The following is an 18,697-nucleotide window of genomic DNA, read 5'->3' as shown; positions in this document are numbered from 1 at the left end:
TTATTTAGTCGTTTAGTCGTGTCTGACTCTTCGTGACCCCTGGACCAGAGCACGCCAGGCACTCCTGTCTTCCACTGCCTCCCGCAGTTGGGTGAAACTCATGTTCGTAGCTTCGAGAACACTGTCCCACCATCTCGTCCTCTGTCGTCCCCTTCTTGTGCCCTCCATCTTTCCCAACAGCAGGGTCTTTTCCAGGGAGTCTTCTCTTCTCATGAGGTGGCCAAAGTCTTGGAGCCTCAGGTTCAGGATCCGTCCTTCCAGTGAGCGCTCAGGGCTGATTTCCTTCAGAATGGAGAGGTTTGGTCTTCTTGCAGTCCATGGGACTCTCTCGAGTCTCCTCCAGCACCAGAATTCAAAAGCATCCATTCTTCGGCGATCAGCCTTCTTGAAGGTCCAGCTCTCACTTCCATACATCACTACTGGGAAAACCATAGGTTTAAGTATACGGACCTTTGTTGGCAAGGTGATGTCTTTGTTTTTTAAGACGCTGTCTAGGTTAAATAGAGGTTTTTTAAAAAATAATCAATGAAAATAGGTACAAATGATTATTATTTTTAAAATATAAAATGCCTGCGAATGGGATACAATAACCACACAGAAATAAAAATAAAAATCAATGCTAATATGATTCCTTTATTACCATAAATAAAAAATATAGCAGTTTCTTCATCACCTCCCCTTTGCAATCAGTCACCGCACCCACGTGACTGCAGCGTGCCCGCTCACTTCCGCACTGATCCAAAAGTTCGCACTGCGCAAGCGCGAGAACCGTCCAAAGTACATTCCTATTCTCCCTTCTGTCCTCTTTTTCCCGCCTCTAAGATCAAAGAGCTGCGTCGAAGGGGCTAGAGCGGCCGTGTTCCGGATTCCTGCCCTAGGCCCCTCCTCCTTCCTTTACGAGCTACCGCCCGCCCCTTGCCGGCTCCTATAAAAGGCAGCTTGTTGACGTCAGCGTCCTCTTCCGCCCGCTCGGCCCCTGCCAACGAGACAGGGCTACCCGAGCCGCCGCCATTGTTGCCGGCCTTTCTTTTTCCCCCCTGCCCCTTCTGAAGCGCCTCCGGAGAATCCGGCGCCATCCGCCAACATGGTGAGGCATCGGAGGCTGGGGTTGGGCTGAGGGGAAGCGGGGGGCCTGGGGCGAAACGCGGGGCCGGGTAAGGCCGCGGGGGAAGCGCGGCTTAGGCCCCGGGGAGGCCGCCGGGCCTGCTGTGGGGTTGGAGGCCTACGGAGAGGGAGCGGGGCCGGTAGCGAGGAGAGGCCCAGGCCTAGGAGAGGCCTGGAAAGGAAGCAGATAAGCTAAAAGGGCAAACTAAAGCAGCTCTTTAAAACCTGCTTCCAGGGGGTTGCTATTGTGGCCAGGGAATTAATAAGAAAATAATTAAAATTAAAAATATGGGGCTCCTGACCTTTGAGCTGGTCCTTAATAATGTGGGTGGGAGAGATTTCCCCCCCAAAAACCCCGCCTTGCTTTCCCATGTTGTTAGTCCTACTCGAGAGTAGGCTCATTGATAGGTAGGTAACTCGGGGCCCTTCAATTTCAGATAGGTTCCACTTAGGTGGATACAAACCTCTTTTTAAAGTAACCTTTTAAGGGAGCATTTATTTCTCTCTATGCTCAGTGTTTTATTTTTTTAAAGGGTTCCCCTTTATTTTTCCTCCCCCTTGTTTTTGCCGCAGAATAAGCCTACCCCCCCCCTTTTTCAAATACAAAAAGAATTTTGGATTTGGGGGATATGCTAGGGCAAATAGATGAATTTCATAATGAGATATTTTTAGAATGTGTGATTATTTGACTGTTTGATTATTTGATTGTTGTTAGCCGCCCTGAGCCCGGCTTCGGCTGGGGAGGGCGGGATATAAATAAAATTTATTATTATTATTATTATTATTTTTACATCTCCTTCGCAATGCGTGCTTAATGTATGTAGTATGTACACATCCATGTTAAGGGTCCTAACTCCCTATATTCCTAAAATCTGTGTTGGGTTGGCTTGAGGCTCGCCATGGCCTCAGCCTAACCCCACAGCGTTTTTAGGATAAAAAGTGGAAAAGGAGAAGGTCACGTACACCACCTTCAGTTCCCGGGAGGAAAGGTGGGGTTTAAATGGTAATAACAAGAAATGAATTGATGGAAGGGGGAGTCACGGGATGACATATTCAAGCCGTGGTGAGTTCTGTGTACGTTTGAAGATAGGGGTGGCTTTGCCTTTGGGGAGCTACCAAATAGGGGGAGAATAGGTCTTGGAATCACAGTGAAAACTAAAAGAATCCCAGAGCTCAATATATTTGGTTGGCAGGTAAAAATATCTGTTGCGGGGGGAGATAACTTGGGGACGTGAAATGATGTGGCAGAGTGAGGAAGCTGGGAGAATGCCAGGATGTTATCTCGGCCAAAGGGAGGTACTGCAGCGTGCAGAGTGGAAATTGTATTTTCACTCTCTCTCTTTCTCTTCCCTGCGTTAAAGCAGCAGTCTTATGTAAGCCCTACGGTCTTTGGCGGGGAGGAGACGCCTAGAGACTTAGGAATTAGATTTTCTCCCATCCCTAAAGCCCAGTGAACCTGTACATGGGTGATTCGTGCCGAAACGATCTGTTCATCCAAACTAGAGTTCTGCGGGTGCTGTTTTAGGAACTGCGACGGGTGCTTTTGTTTCAACCAGACTCCATAGTTCAGAGGGTGTGGAGGCGATCCCCAGTACAACTTGAAATATTTTGTGTGCCCTTTTATTTTTTTTTAAGCCCATGGAGAACGTGTGTGTCTTTTTTAATGTATCTATAGGCCTTCATGTTTGCCTTGCGATGCCCTTGGAAAAAATTGTGTTTGTTCTGTAATAGCAGAATTGGCACACAGAGGGGCCGGCGTGACTCAGTGAAGTTACGTACTTTATTATACCAGGTCAAACTGCTGATTCATCTAGTCCAGTATTGTCTACTCTGACTGAGGATAATAAAAGGGCAGTTCTTTCTAGTTTGTGATAGGCTGGGTTTTCTGGGATGGAAGGCAGATTAGTGCTTCGCCCACCCTGATGCTTAGCAACAAAACGGCTCAGAGCTAGGCTCCATTCAGAGCTGGTGACAGCTTGGCAGTGAGAAACACGTGCACAATGCCTTTCCCTCCTGCCTTATGAGAGAAACCGTCGTGCTTGCAACTGCAACAAGCAGAAGGTTCATTGGTAACAGGAGTTTGGGCAGATCCACACCATATTAGACTTTTCCCAAAGAATCCTAAGAGCTGTAGGTTGCTAATGGTGCTGAGAATTGCAGCTCTGCTGGAAGTTGTAGCTCTGTGAGTGGGGTGGGTTGCAGTTCACAAGATTATTTGAGGAAAGTCACGTGTGTGTGTATGTATATATATACATATAAATGTATGGTGTGGGCCTGCCCTAAGCAGGATCTGAAACCACATGTTTCCAAGTTTGGAGGCAAATTCCGTAGAGCAGTTATAGCCAGCTTCCTAATCCAGTGATACCTCGGGTTACAGACGCTTCAGGTTGTGTTTTTTTGGGTTGGGTTTTCGCGTTTTTTTGGGTTGGGTTGTGGACCGCCGAAACCCGGAAGTATTGGGACGGGTTTCTTCCGGGTTTCGGTGGTCGCGCATGTGCAGAAGCGCTAAATCGCGCAATGTGCAGAAGCACCAAATTGCAGCATGCGCATACACGCCGCTGCGGGTTGAGAATGTGCATCCTGCACGGATGACGTTTGCAACCCGAGTGTCCACTGTACAGAATGACACCTCAGTGCTTCCTCTCTCTCTCTCTCCCCCCACTTCAATAAAGCAGTCCAGGAATGGCCTGTTCTCTGAAGCAGCCACATTAACCTCCCTTCTCTTGCCCCAGGTGAACTTCACCGTAGACCAGATCCGGGCCATCATGGACAAGAAGGCCAACATCCGGAACATGTCAGTGATCGCCCATGTGGATCATGGGAAATCTACCCTCACAGACTCGCTGGTTTGCAAAGCTGGGATTATTGCCTCAGCCCGTGCGGGAGAAACGCGTTTCACAGACACGAGAAAAGATGAGCAGGAGAGGTGTATCACTATCAAGTCCACGTAAGTCCTTTCCAGAGTCGTATCCCCGCCCCCTTCTCTATTCCTGAAACTGCCAGAAAAGGAATCGCCAGCAGAAGGCAGGTTTCTTTCAGGTGGGGGAGATTCAAATAGGGGTTTAACTCTCCCATTAAAATCACATAGGAAGTTGGTGGTTTGCACCCACCCAGGGGTGGCTGTTGAGCAGAATTCCTGCATTACAGCTCTGTGTAGGGGGGGGGGGGGAATTACATCAGTCAGCAAATCCTGAGACTCTTAATCTCTGGGTCATGGTTTCAATCCCCACATTGGGTGAAGGATTCCTTCATTGCAGGAGGTTGGGCTAGATGACCCTTGGGATCCCTTCCAATTCTAGAATTCTGTGATTCGAAAAGGTCTGAAATTTTGCTGATTTATGCTGTAAGCATCTCAAGTTGGCAGTGGAAAGGTAAAGCTTGTCACTCTTGATGTAATTCAAGTATGTATGCATTAATTCAGTGCTTTTGAAGACAAGCCATAGGCACTTGATACGTATATATTGTATTTTATTTGTCTTTTAATGTGTGTAAGCAACCTTGAGTCCCAGTTCAAGGAAAAGGCAGGATTATTATAAATTTGCATTCTGCTGTATAACCATAGATTTCAGGGCAGTTCGCAACATTGAAAAACACAAAACACATAATTAAAATAATGACAATTCAATAATTCCCTTCCCTCTCCAACGCACTTTAAAAGGGCACTGGATGTCAATTAGCCAAAGACCTGGTTAAAGAGGAATATTTTTGTCTGGCGCCTAAAGCCAAACCTCCCTGAGGAGAGCCTGTTCCACAAATGGGGAGCCACTGCAGAAAAGGCCCCGTTCTTGTATGTTCACCCTCCGGACCTCTCATGGAGGAGGCACGTGAAGAAGGGCCTTAGAGGGTTCTTGTGGTGGAACGGTAGTTTAACGGTTAGGAATTTATGCCTCTTCTTCCTCCAGGGCAATTTCTCTCTTCTACGAGCTTGCGGAGAATGATTTGGCATTTATCAAGCAAAGCAAAGATGGCTGTGGCTTCCTGATCAATTTGATTGACTCCCCGGGCCATGTGGATTTCTCGTCGGAGGTCACTGCTGCCCTGCGTGTCACCGATGGTGCCTTGGTCGTCGTGGATTGTGTTTCTGGTGAGATGTCCCCCTTTGCCTTGAGACCTAGAGCCATGGCCCCTCGCTGTGGCCTCTCTCCCAAGGACCATATGCCCCATAGGCTGGAGAGGGAAGCAAGGGTGTCCATAGGCTGAATGAAGCCCCACCTTCTGCATTAGGAAGTTTCGGAGGACGCAGCCCTAACCCCAAGTGCTCGTAGCCCCATAGCGATGACTTGAGCCTTTGTTTCCTCTTCCTCCCAGGGGTGTGCGTCCAAACAGAGACCGTTCTGCGCCAGGCCATTGCTGAGAGGATCAAGCCTGTGCTGATGATGAATAAAATGGACCGGGCTCTGCTGGAGCTCCAGCTTCAGCCAGAGGAACTGTACCAGACCTTCCAGCGCATTGTGGAGAACGTCAACGTCATCATCTCCACTTACGGGGAAGGCGAGGGCGGCCCCATGGGCAACATTATGGTAAGGCAGGCAGTGGGGATGTGCAGTCTTGATCTTTCACCTTTGTGAACAGCTGTATCATGCTCAGAGTCGACCTGTTGAAATTGGGCCTGCTCCGACTGGCTTAAATTATTATTAGTAATCAAGTCACGCTTTTGTGCTCTGGTTTCTCAGAACAGCTTGTGCGGTGAGAATAGAAATGAAGTCCATTAAAACCTGGCGTAGAATGAGTGCTAAACACAAATTAAATACTCAAAATGTATTTTGAAGGTACAAATCCTGCCCACTCCTATTAATGGATCATCGCATCAAAGTCCATTGACGTGTTTTAGGTACCCCTAAAAGCCAGTTGCCCGTGAAAATAAGTGATTTTGCCTGGCACCCATAGACGAGACAACAAATGGTGTGCTTCCCTGAGGAGAGTGATCCACCGCTGAAAAGGTTGCCAACCTCTTTATCTCCCTTGAAAAAGGGCCTCGGTGGTTGTACTCAGGAGTGTGAATTGGACGTAACCCCTATTGCATGTCACAAATGGTCGCTAGAACACAGTTACATTGACACTTGAGCACCTCGGTCTGTTCCAAAGCGCGACAGAGAAATCAGTATTGATGTTTAAGCATTAGAATTCTTAGAATCCTAGAATTGTAGAGTGGGAAGAGATCGCCTAGCTTAACTCCCTGCAACACAGGAATCTTTCGCCCACATGGGGCTTGAGATAAAGAGATCTTATGCTCTACCAACTGAACATGTTTTATTTCTTAAAAATGCATGCCGCACAGGCATTTATTTTCATTGCCTCTGTGGAAAGGTCATATGAAGTTAGCCCAAATTTCTTAGAATAGCCTCACTTTTAGGGAGTGCTGAAGTGAACATTCATTCTGTAACTAGAATATGTAATAAACATTTTCAGAGTCTGTACCCTTCGTGGTTTGTTTTTTCCTCTTTGAGAACAGCTAAAACGATAACGACGTATTAAAAGACGAGCTTCCAGCCCGTCAGGAAGTTGACTCCTTAACTCCACACCTTGATGTGTTCTTCTCCTTTCCTTCCAGATTGATCCGGTTCTGGGCACCGTCGGCTTCGGCTCCGGCTTACACGGCTGGGCTTTCACGCTGAAGCAGTTTGCCGAGATGTACGTGGCGAAATTCGCGGCAAAGGGCGAGGGGCAGCTGAGCACAGCTGACCGTGCCAAGAAAGTAGAAGACATGATGAAGAAGCTGTGGGGAGACAGGTGAGAGCAGCTTGGGCTTCTGGGTCTCTTCTGTAGAATCCACTCTGCAGGTCAGAATGCTGTCAGGAGAACACTTACGGCTGACCTCCCTGCAATGGACAGGATCAGAGCAAGCACTTAGTCCTGAGACTAGTCCTGAAAATTGTCCCCTATTTGTTGGCTTGGCCACCAAGGGTCAGATCCAGGCCATACATGTGAAGCATGTAGCTTTCTTTAGAGAATGGGGATACATAGCCCTCGAGACCCCACAGATTTCAAGGCGGTGTCAATTTGCAGCATGCCAACCAGGCTCGGAGGACTGCAAAAGGCCCAGCGGAGGCTGACTGCTTTCGAGGGGGGCAAGTGAGGAAACTGCAGCCTGTCAAAGGAGTTGGGGGCCTCGGAACGTAGAAATTTGGCTCTTCCAAAAGATGGTCACGCGGGCAGCTTCCAGGAGGCCGCCCGCTTAGGTGGGTACTCTGAGAAGGTGGTAGGCAGGCCAGACACTGCAGAGCTGGGTGGAAGAAGATTGGAAAAAATTTAAAGTATATTTACAGAAACATTGCAAAATTAATGAATGTTAGAAGGATGCTGGAATGAAGTTACATGGTTTGAGTAGGAAGGTTATAAAGAACTAAGTAAAAACGGACTGTTAATGGCTCAAAGTGTAGAATTTAAGGCCAAATTGTGTTAAGATAAACTATACAACAAAAATTGAGAAAGATGGAAAGGATTTGCTGAAATAGCTATTTGAATTGGAATACAAAAAAGGGAGGTGTGAGGAGGTCGATGAAACAAGTAAATGAAAGATAAAGATATGGAAATACTGGATATGTTTTTGTTTTCAAATGTTTTTGTTTTTCTTATTGTTTTGTTGTATTGTTTTTTTATTGTGCTTTTTATTTTTGAAGTATTGTAATTTTTTATTGTGCTTTTTTCTTTTTTCTGTAACTGTTAAACTTTTAATAAATAATCATTTTTTTTAAAAAAAGACACTGCAGAACTGAAGCTCACATGCCTTTTCGTCCCTAGGTACTTTGACCCAGCCACTGGCAAATTCAGCAAGTCGGCCACCAGCCCGGATGGGAAGAAGCTGCCAAGGACTTTCTGCCAGCTGATCCTGGACCCGATTTTCAAGGTGATGTACTTTGCTCCCAGTTTTCCCTATAGAGTTGCTCTGTGCTCTTTGTGGTCTGGCGCGATCTGAGTATGATGATGGAAAAAAATTCTTCACTTTGACCTGACTTGTTAAGTTTGAAGAAGTTTTTGTAGGTCTGACCCAGAGTTTGCCAATCCACACTACAGAACCTCCCGGTAAAACGTCTGAGAACCTCCCAGTCGTGCCTTAGTTTCTTTTGGCACCAGTAGAAGGGTTCTGTGTAAAGGTCCAGACTTGAGAAGGGCTTCCAACTCTAAAGCACTTGGAATAAGAACGTAAAAATGGTGGTTCTGCCTAATTTTATTTATAGAAGTACAGTCGTACCTCGGAAGTTGAACGGAATCTGTTCCGGAAGTCCATTCGACTTCCAAAACCAAAGTGCAGCTTCTGATTGGCTGCAAGAAGCTCCTGCAGCCAATCAGATGTTCGGCTTCCAAAAATAGTTAGCAAACTGGAACACTTCCGGGGTTGCGGCATTCGGGAGCCAAAACGTTCGAGAGCTAAGCTGTTCGAAAACCAAAGTACGACTGTACTGATTCTGTTATCCCACCATATAAGAAAATATCAAGGTAGTCTTAATGAGTTAAATTTTAAAAATCAAGATGGTTATTAAGCTGACAAGCCAATGAAAATTAAGTAGCTGCATAGGCCTGGTGTCATAATGTCTTGAAGAGACGCCTGAGGAAAAAAAACGAGGGTACTCGCTGGAAGAGTGTTAACCAGAATGGGACTGGATGCCCGACTTCTGTTTGTGGTCATTTGAGCCTCTGTAAACGAGGGGGAACAATGAACAGCTTTCCTACGGATGATCTCAATGATCCCAGTCTGGGATATGAAGGCTCTGGTGCTCATTAAGGTATCCCAGGACCTAGTTGTTCAGGTCTTTGTAGATGAACAAAAGAACCTTGAATCTGCTGTGGCAGCCTATGCACAGACAGTGTAGATATTTTAGTTGCTGCTTTTTTCAAGCCAAAAGTCAGGGCAGCCAGCACAGTGTGAAATACAAATGGACTTGTGCATTAGCTTGTATTGCCTTTGCCTGTTGCAGTTAGTGGGAAGGAAGCCTGATGACTCGTTTTGAGTGTTTTTCCTTGCTTTGGGAATATTGCTAGAGGAGACATAACCTGCTGCTTCTGTGGGAGCTGCACCCAGCCTAGCCTAACGTCCGTGCAATTATTTCTCCTTTGAAAGGTGTTCGATGCGATCATGAACTTCAAGAAGGAGGAAACCGCCAAACTGATAGAGAAGCTGGACATAAAGCTGGACAGCGAGGATAAAGACAAGGAGGGGAAACCCTTGCTGAAGGTGAGGGGGCGGGTGGCTCATGCCCTAGGAAGGGTGGGGGAGTAGAAGTTAAATTGCTTGCTAGGGTAGGAAAGCCTTCAGTAGGCTCCAGAGGATGTAGCTCAGAGTTTTAGCACACATGGAAAACTTAAAACAAAGCCTTATTTCTTGATGAATAGCCTTTGGACCAGGCACCCCCAAACTCGGCCCTCCAGCTCTTTTGGGACTACAACTCCCATCATCCTTAGCTAACAGGACCAGTGGTCAGGGATGATGGGAATTGTAGTCCCAAAGCAGCTGGAGGGGGTAGAGTTTGGGGGTGCCTGCTTAGGACTATAATGCAACTTAAATAGAAAACTATCTTTGGAAAGGTTTTCCTCCAAAAGCATTTTGTTTTAAAAATCAAATTTTAAAAAAAAAATCGATTCAAATCAACAAAATTGATTTATATAAAAAAAATCCAATTTATATTTAAAAAAACCCAGTTTAAATTAAAAGAAGTTTTTTTAAAAAAATTGATTTTTATCCACCCTGGTGGGATTTACTTCCCCAAAAACATGCATGCATGTTTTATTTTAAAAATCCAATTTAAATAATGCAATCCCCCCAATTTTTTAAAATAAAAAACCCCATTGGTTTTTACCCACCCTGATTTGTGGTGACCTCACTATGTGACCGGGTTAAAGGACTCTCTGAACTCGTGATTCCTCCCTCTCCTTCCCAGGCGGTGATGAGACGCTGGCTGCCGGCTGGGGATGCGCTGCTGCAGATGATCACCATCCACCTGCCCTCTCCTGTCACCGCTCAGAAATACCGCTGCGAGTTGCTGTACGAAGGGCCCCCTGACGACGAAGCTGCCATGGGTAGGTAGCAGCCCCCCTGAAGACGAGCAGGGTGCCCCATCCCCAGAAAGAGGTTGACTCTCTAGTGAAGAGACTGGCCGAACAGAAACGGTTGCAGTTTTTTCTTGTCCCCTAGAGCCTTTAAATGGGACGCTGGTGGTGCTGTGGGTTAAACCACAGAGCCTAGGACTTGCCGATCAGAAGATCGGCGGTTCGAATCCCCGCAACGGGGTGAGCTCCCGTTGCTCGGTCCCTGCTCCTGCCAACCTAGAGGTTCAAAAGCACGTCAAAGTATAAGTAGATAAATAGGTACCACGCCAGCGGGAAGGTAAATGGCATTTCCGTGCGCTGCTCTGGTTCGCCAGAGGCGGCTTAGTCATGCTGGCCACATGACCCGGAAGCTGTACGCCGGCTCCCTCGGCCAGGAAAGCGAGATGAGCGTCGCAACCCCAGAGTCGGTCACGAGTGGACCTAATGGTCAGGGGTCCCTTTAAATAGTCTTTTTTCCCCCTTTCCTCCCCCAGGAATTAAGAACTGCGACCCCAAGGGTCCCCTGATGATGTACATCTCCAAAATGGTGCCGACCACCGACAAGGGCCGCTTCTATGCCTTTGGGCGCGTCTTCTCTGGCATCGTGTCCACTGGCCTGAAGTGCAGAATTATGGGACCAAACTACACACCTGGCAAGAAGGAAGATCTCTACCTGAAGCCAATCCAGAGGTCCGTTTTTCAAAAATCGCCGGGCTTTGCTTCGCGCTTCCCGTCCCTGTCCGCAGGCTCTCGTGGGCTTTGGGGTGGCAGGAAGTAGCAGCTGAAAAGAATATAAGAGTCCAAGAACAAAATCCCACCTTATCCAGCAATTCTGTTCTGCAGAGCCCAGCTACATGTAGCTCTAGAAAACATAACCAGGCTGGGTGTGAGTGGGTTTAACACACTTGCGATTCCAAGGCCACCGCCTTAAGTGAGTGGAGAAGAGGAGAACTGAGTGAGAGCTCCCGCTTGAGGGAGGAGGCGCCGCCTCCGTGTGAGGGAGAGAACGTGCGCACTGGCGATCCACGTGGCAATTCCCGGACTGTCCGTGGCCGGATCCAGAAGGCAATTGGGCCTGATCCGGCTTGCAGGTCTTAGTTTGCCGGCCCGTGCTTTAGATCAGGGGTCAGCAACCTTCTTCAGCCATGGGCTGATTCTTTTGAGGGGCCAGACTATATTTTTTTGGGGGGGAAACAAATGAATTCCTGTGCCCCACATATAACCCGGAGATGCATTTTAATAAAAGCACACATTCTGCTTATGTAAAAACACCAGGCAGGCCCCACAAATAACCCAGAGATGCATTTTAAATAAAAGCACACATTCTACTCATGTAAAAACACGCTGATTCCCGGACCGTCCGTGGGCCGGATTGAGAAGGCGATTGGGCTGCATCCAGCCTGCGGGCCTTAGGTTGCCTACCCCTGCTTTAGATGTTCATAACCTGTCCCTGGGGAGAGAGGGGATGTGTTAATAGTTGCCCCCTGGCAGTGACTCATTCCAAAAGAACGCCAGTCCGCCCCCAGAGCAGACTTTCCAGCTCCCACCCCCCCAAGCTGCTTTTGCTGTCCTGCACCTTCCCAGGGGACGTGGGTGGCGCTGTGGGTAAAACCTCAGCGCCTAGGACTTGCCGATCGTATGGTCGGCGGTTCGAATCCCTGCGGCAGGGTGAGCTCCCGTCTTCGGTCCCAGCTCCTGCCCACCTAGCAGTTCGAAAGCACAATTAAGTGCAAGTAGATAAATAGGTACCGCTTTATAGTGGGAAGGTAAACGGCGTTTCCGTGTGCTGCGCTGGTGCCGGCTCGCCAGAGCAGCTTCGTCACGCTGGCCACGTGACCCGGAAGTGTCTTCGGACAGCGCTGGCTCCCGGCCTCTTAAGTGAGATGGGCGCGCGACCCTAGAGTCGGACACGACTGGCCCGTACGGGCAGGGGTACCTTTACCTTTCCACCACTTCTCCACAATTCCCCCCCCCCCCATTCCCCACCCTTTCCCCTCCTTCCGAATGTCTCAACAAATGAAACTGATTTGTAAAAAATGCTACTTGGAGAGGAGAGAGAGACATTGCACATACTTTTGTGAACTAAGAAAATCTTTAATAAAAAATACATTTTTTAAAAAAAAATCTCTCCCCTCTCTAGAACCATTCTCATGATGGGCCGCTACGTGGAGCCCATCGAGGACGTGCCTTGCGGCAACATCGTGGGGCTGGTTGGCGTGGACCAGTTCCTGGTCAAGACGGGCACCATCACCACCTTTGAGCACGCCCACAACCTGCGCGTCATGAAGTTCAGCGTCAGCCCCGTGGTGCGCGTCGCCGTGGAAGCCAAGAACCCCGCCGACCTGCCCAAGCTGGTGGAGGGGCTGAAGAGGCTGGCCAAGTCTGACCCCATGGTGCAGGTGAGCCGGGGTGAATAGCCTGCGTACAAAAACCCATCGAACCCCTTCAAAGGGTTTTTAGGTGTGGGAGATGACGGGGGGGCAGCACATTGTGGGTTGGGGATGGGGGACGCTTCTCGGTTTGGGCTGGGCCTCATTTCCGCTTCATCCCTTTCACTCTTCCCCATCTTCCAGTGTATCATTGAGGAGTCTGGGGAGCACATCATAGCTGGCGCTGGGGAGCTGCATCTGGAGATCTGCCTGAAGGATCTCGAGGAGGACCATGCCTGCATTCCAATTAAGGTAATTGCACCACGTGACGAGTCTCTAGCCCGGTCTTGGGGCTGCAGCTGTCCGGGAGTTGAGAGAAGGTGTGGCTCTAAGACACCAGCTAGCAGGACCTGACCATAAGGGCATCTTCATGGTGCCAGTGTGGTCTAGCGGGAGTCTCGTAATCTGGGGAACCGGGTTCGCTTCCCCGCTCCTCCACATGCAGCTGCTGGGTGACTTGGGCTAGTCACACTTCTCTGAAGTCTCTCAGCCCCACACACCTCACAGAGTGTTTGTTGTGGGGGAGGAAGGGAAAGGAGAATGTTAGCTGCTTTGGGACTCCTTCGGGTAGTGATAAAGCCGGATATCAAATCCAAACTCATCCTCCTCCTCCTCCTCCTCTTCTTCTTCTTCTTCTTCTTCTTCTTCTTCTTCTTCTTCTTCTTCTTCTTCTTCTTCCCCTCCCTTGGTTTCCAGCAAGTGGTATTACTAGAATGAATAATAATAATAATAATTAATAATTTATTATTTATACCCTGCCCATCTGGCTGGGTTTCCCCAGCCGCTCTGGGTGGCTTCCAACAAAATAGTAAAATGCAATAGTCCGTCAAACATTGAAAGCTTCCCTAAGCAGGGCAGCCTTCAGATGTCTTCTATATAGAATAAGAGGCCAAGGAGAGCATATGTTTAGAGAAGATTGGAAAACATTTTTTGAATATACGGGGTCAGAATTGTGTACACTTGAAAACCCTGTCAGCATTAAGATGAATTCAACAGCGTCAAAAATTTTTGATGGATGCAGTAATGGAATACTGAATGGCATAGCTTTTGTAAAATATGCAGGGATTTATAAACCGCAAAAAGAGAAGAAGGGATGTCATTGATCTCTTAAGGGATGTAAAAAATGAGTATTCCAAATTGTAAAACAGAAAATTAATTTAAAAATTATAATAAATAAGAACAAAGCCATTGCTACAGACTATCTCAAGGCAATGTACAAGATGCAATAAACAGTCCGCATTGGCTTTGAAGCGGCTAGGGACTTTAAAATTTTTTTTTTAATCTTTCTGGCAGAAATCTGACCCAGTGGTCTCTTACCGTGAGACGGTCAGCGAGGAGTCGAGTGTTCTGTGCCTTTCCAAGTCTCCCAACAAGCACAACCGACTGTACATGAAAGCCCGCCCCTTCCCCGACGGCCTGGCTGAGGACATCGACAAAGGAGACGTCTCCGCCCGCCAGGAGCTGAAGACACGGGCCCGTTACCTGGCCGAGAAGTATGAGTGGGACGTCGCCGAGGCCCGCAAGATCTGGTGCTTCGGCCCGGACGGCACTGGCCCCAACATCCTGACGGACATCACCAAGGGGGTGCAGTACCTCAACGAGATCAAGGACAGCGTTGTGGCAGGCTTCCAGTGGGCCACGAAGGAGGTAAGCAAGAATGGGCGCCCCTCATCGCAGGGCGGTGGGCTGTCTGCGTCCTGCCTTCTTGGAACGGAGCAGAGACTTGCTGCAGTTTCCGAATAATAATTTATTACTTGCACCCCGCCCATCTGGCTGGGTTTCCCCAGCCGCTCTGGGCGGCTTCCAACAAAATATTAAAATACAATAGTCCATCAAACATTAAAAGCTTCCCTAAACAGGGCTGCCTTCAGATGTCCTCTAAAAGTCTGGTACAGTGGTGCCTCGCAAGACGAAATTAATTCATTCCGCGAGTTTTGTCGTCTTGCGATTTTTTCGTCTTGCGAAGCACGGTGTCGGAAAAGTTTTGGAAAAGCTTCAAAAATCACCAAAGTCTTTAAAAACCTCAAAAAAGGCTACCACACCGCGTGCTATGAGTTGCTCCTCGAAGTCAAGTCGCAACTGTATTAACGGTGTTAAGAAAAAGGAAACAAACTTGCAAGACGTTTCCGTCTTGCGAAGCAAGCCCATAGGGGAAATCGTCTTGCGAAGCAGCTCAAAAAACAAAAAACCCTTTCGTCTTGCGAGTTTTTGTCTTGCGAGGCATTCGTCTTGCGAGGTACCACTGTAGTTGTTTTCGTCTTTGACATCTGGTGGGAGGGCGTTCCACAGGCCCTCTGCCTGGTTCCCTGTAACTTTTGAGTGCTTTGTCACATCAGCCCCTCAAGGCCGTGTTCCAGCTTTAGGAAGTTGAATCAGCCTCGTATGTGACTTCCTCTTGCCCCTCCCCCTGAGTTGCGAAGGGGCGTCCTTTTCAGGTGTTCACTTTTCCTTGGTGGGTGTTGCTTGGCCTGCGTTTCTCCTCCTTGATCGAGGGGGGGTGGGGGTGTCGTCTCCGAATTCCCCTTCCTCCTGGTAGGTGCTCTGTCCGTTCCCCCTCTGAGGGCATGGGTACTGCCCAGCACACACATACACTACCTCTTCCTCAGGAGGAGCTGCCGTGGGCAGTGGGGAGATGGTAGAGGATGAGGCTTTCAACCTCAGGGTCATAAGTTCCAGTCCCACATAGGGGGAAAGATTCCTGCATTGCAAGAGGACAAGATGACCTCTGGGATCCCTTCTGATTCCATGGGACGACTGTACTGTGGGGCAGGGATGGAAAGGGAATCAACGGATATTTGCATCTCCCCTGAGAGTCTCCAATTCTCTCTTTTCATATATAATAATCATAATTAGTTTTCAATTACAATAACCCAGTAATAGCCTCATTATAGCAATGCCAAATTATATACAATTGCTAATTCCAATTATTCAGATGCCAAATTAAATAACTTAGGTGGCCTCCCGTGTGCTAGAATTGATGGTTTGATTATTTGCTTTATTTCTGTGTTCCAAAATCTTACGCATCTCAATTACACTCCAGTTAAAATAACAACCCCTCTTACAACAACTGCAGTACTAACGACATCTATTCGTATTGACATGTTGCCTTAAACCTCCTGTGTGTGACAGTTATTCTGTCCATGGTGTTCCTTCCCGTCCTTGTAAAATATTACGCCTATCCTTTCTCAGTTGTTGCTGCTCTCCATCATATCTAGACTCCGATTCTCTGCCCCTTAGTAGATCACGCTCTTCCCATCCTCTGGTCCCCCTGGGCGACTCCTCCTCCTCCTCCTGGCTCTGACAGTTTGCAGGAAGAAGGCTGACCATGAGCTGAAGGAGGCATTGGCTCTACCTTTGCTTCTTGGCTGCTATGGCAGAGTGCTTAATTGCTTTTTTTAAAAACTACGTTGCCTGCTTCAGAGAGGAAGGACAGAAAAGTTGGGTTGAATGCAAACTAGAAATTGATTTTCTCTCCCACCCCCAACCTCTCTCTTTTCTCCAGGGTGCCCTTTGCGAGGAAAACATGCGCGCCGTCCGCTTTGACGTGCACGACGTGACCCTGCACGCGGACGCCATCCACCGCGGAGGTGGCCAAATCATTCCCACGGCCAGAAGGTGCCTCTACGCCTGCGTGTTGACCGCTCAGCCCCGCCTCATGGAGCCCATCTACCTTGTGGAGATCCAGGTGGGTGACTAGAGCCAGGCTGTGTTCTCAAGAGGCGGCGGCAGCCCGCTGGCTTGACTCTGTGCAGTGCTGTAACGTATGCCCACTTTCTTCCCCTTCCAGTGCCCAGAACAGGTTGTGGGTGGCATCTATGGCGTGCTGAACAGGAAGCGGGGGCACGTCTTTGAGGAGTCCCAGGTGGCCGGCACCCCCATGTTTGTGGTCAAGGCCTATCTCCCTGTCAACGAGTCCTTTGGTAAGTGTCAGCTTTTATCAGCCTCCCTTGGCACTTGCATCTTCCAGGTCACCTTTATCAGCAGCTGGAGGTGTGAAGGATCGATCGGAGGTTGTCTCCCAGGCTAATCTGAGATGGCTGCTACAAAGTTGAGCAGGTCTTGCCCTGGTAGCAGACTTCTGTTCCTCTTAAGTACGTTTCTGAGCACAATTCAAAGTTTGGGAATGACCTTTAAAGCCCTAAATGGCCCATTATACCTGAAGGAACATCTCTACCCCCATCGTTCAGCTTGGACACTGAGGCCCAGCTCTGAAGGCCTTCTCGGTAGTGGCGCCCTCCCCATGGAACGCCTTCCTATCAGATGTCAAGGAAATAAACAACTATCTGACTTTTTAGAAGACATCTGAAGGCAACCCTGTTTAGGGAAGATTTCAGTGTTTGATGTCTTCTTGTGCTTTTAATATTTTGTTGAGAGCCGCCTACAGTGGCTGGGGAAACTCAGCCAGATGGGTTGGGTATAAATTATTACTAATATTATTTATTAAGGTAGATGCCTCCAATGTGCTGCTTTTAGCTAAGACAATGTGGGGTGTAGGGTAAACTTGAACACCTGTATTTCTGTCTTACAGTTTTGTTTGCTTATAGTATAAACTCTTCTCTCTCCCTCTCTCTTCACAGGCTTCACCGCCGACTTGAGATCCAACACAGGTGGCCAGGCTTTCCCCCAGTGTGTGTTTGACCACTGGCAGATCCTGCCCGGAGACCCGTTCGACAACACCAGCCGCCCCTGCCAGGTGGTCGCCGAGACCCGCAAGCGCAAAGGGCTGAAGGAGGGCATTCCCGCACTAGATAACTTCCTGGACAAATTGTAAAAACCAATCAACCAAGCAGAATTAAAAATGCCACACCAGATGTAAAAGAATAAATTTAAAAATGTATGTTGTGGGACTCCAAATTTAACTTGCACAATAACATCAGTGCCGCAGGTGTCTTGCAAAAGGCATTGGGCCACTTCCTTGCTTGATCTTCCGTCTCGGGGCAGATTTTAAAAAGAGCCGTGTCTGCATTCAGCCTTAGAGGTTCCAGGCCGTCTGCACACGAACTAGCGGGGCCGCTCACCCAGTGCCATTATAACTTCCAAAAATACATTTCCATTTGATGCAGCTGAAACGTTGCCCGTCTCCATATTTATTTGACGCTCGGAGCCAAGCGAAGGGGGGGAAACCTGGTTTTTCCTCCCTTGGTTTGCAGGTTGGGGGAGGACGGGCAAACCTCTGAAAAGAAAAGGGTGCGTGAAATTTCATTCCATACTCAAATACTGGATTCGATGGGGAGGAGGGGGGCAGTCTGGAGGAATTTTCTTTTAGGATTGGGAGAGAAAAAGGGGGGGGAGGCTTTTCTAGTTGGGCAAAAGCTAGAAGGCCCGCAGCCTCTCTGCTAAATGGGTGTCATTGTGCAAATCAATGTATTAGTACCACTGGAATAATAAATTTAATAAGACGAGGCTGCCTGTTGTGTTGGATGTCTTTAACAGCTGTTGAGACCTGAGCCCACACACTTAGAAGCAAGGGGGGAGCTCATCTGTGCTGTTCGAAAGCAGTTTTATTTAGAAAACGGTGCGCTTACTGCAGGGGTTGTATGTGTGCGCACAGTCCTTTGCTGGCGCCTGCAGGACTGTTGTAATGAGGCCTGCGGCAAGCATTCAGCTGTAGCTGCAGTGTGTGGTGCCCAAAACAGTTTATCTGGTTCGGCAGATAATGCCCACAGGCCTCAAAAAGATGAGTGGTCCTTGACTTGAAGCTTCACAGCTCCCTGATTTTGGCGTAGGTTACTGTCATATGACCCAGGGTTGGTCTTTCCAAAAGACAATAGAATTGAAGCCTGTAGAGCATTAGCAGCTGAAGGCCTCTGGGTTTAATTTTTGTGAATAGCTGGTCAAAAACACACACGATGGTTTTCAAAAACTCCCAGCAATCACATCAGGATGAGTGCTCATTAACTTGTAACCACCCCCTCTTCCCTTGCAAACAGCAGGCTGCATGAGGAATAGATATAATCGCAAGCAATCGAAATAGGTTGCCTGGGGACTCTCACAGACATGAACAAAGGCCAGTAGTGATTGAGTGAATGATATATTTGCGATAATTAAGAGGTATACACACTTCACTGAATTAAGTGGACTTGTTTCATGTTTCCTGAAACAATAGGCAAACCAAAACAATGGCTAGCCTTTGAAAGTCA

At 48.2% G+C, this 18,697-nt stretch overlaps 1 protein-coding gene across 1 annotated transcript; it reads left to right on the top strand.

Moving 5' to 3' along the window:
- The first annotated feature begins 935 nt into the window (after positions 1–935).
- On the top strand, positions 936–17,394 carry LOC114588555 (elongation factor 2). The gene is made up of 15 exons (XM_028713941.2): positions 936–1,087; positions 3,837–4,051; positions 5,007–5,188; positions 5,413–5,624; positions 6,656–6,834; positions 7,846–7,951; positions 9,164–9,277; positions 9,981–10,119; positions 10,623–10,818; positions 12,269–12,527; positions 12,702–12,809; positions 13,851–14,204; positions 16,060–16,242; positions 16,345–16,477; positions 17,135–17,394. Exons 1-15 carry the CDS (start codon positions 1,085–1,087, stop codon positions 17,326–17,328), a joined length of 2,577 nt encoding a protein of 858 aa, XP_028569774.1. The 5' UTR covers positions 936–1,084; the 3' UTR covers positions 17,329–17,394.
- Positions 17,395–18,697: the final 1,303 nt, after the last annotated feature.

This window comes from Podarcis muralis, chromosome 18, assembly GCF_964188315.1.
Source record: "Podarcis muralis chromosome 18, rPodMur119.hap1.1, whole genome shotgun sequence".
Classification (NCBI taxonomy): Eukaryota; Metazoa; Chordata; class Lepidosauria; order Squamata; family Lacertidae; genus Podarcis; species Podarcis muralis.
This window is presented reverse-complemented; position numbering and strand designations above follow the sequence as displayed.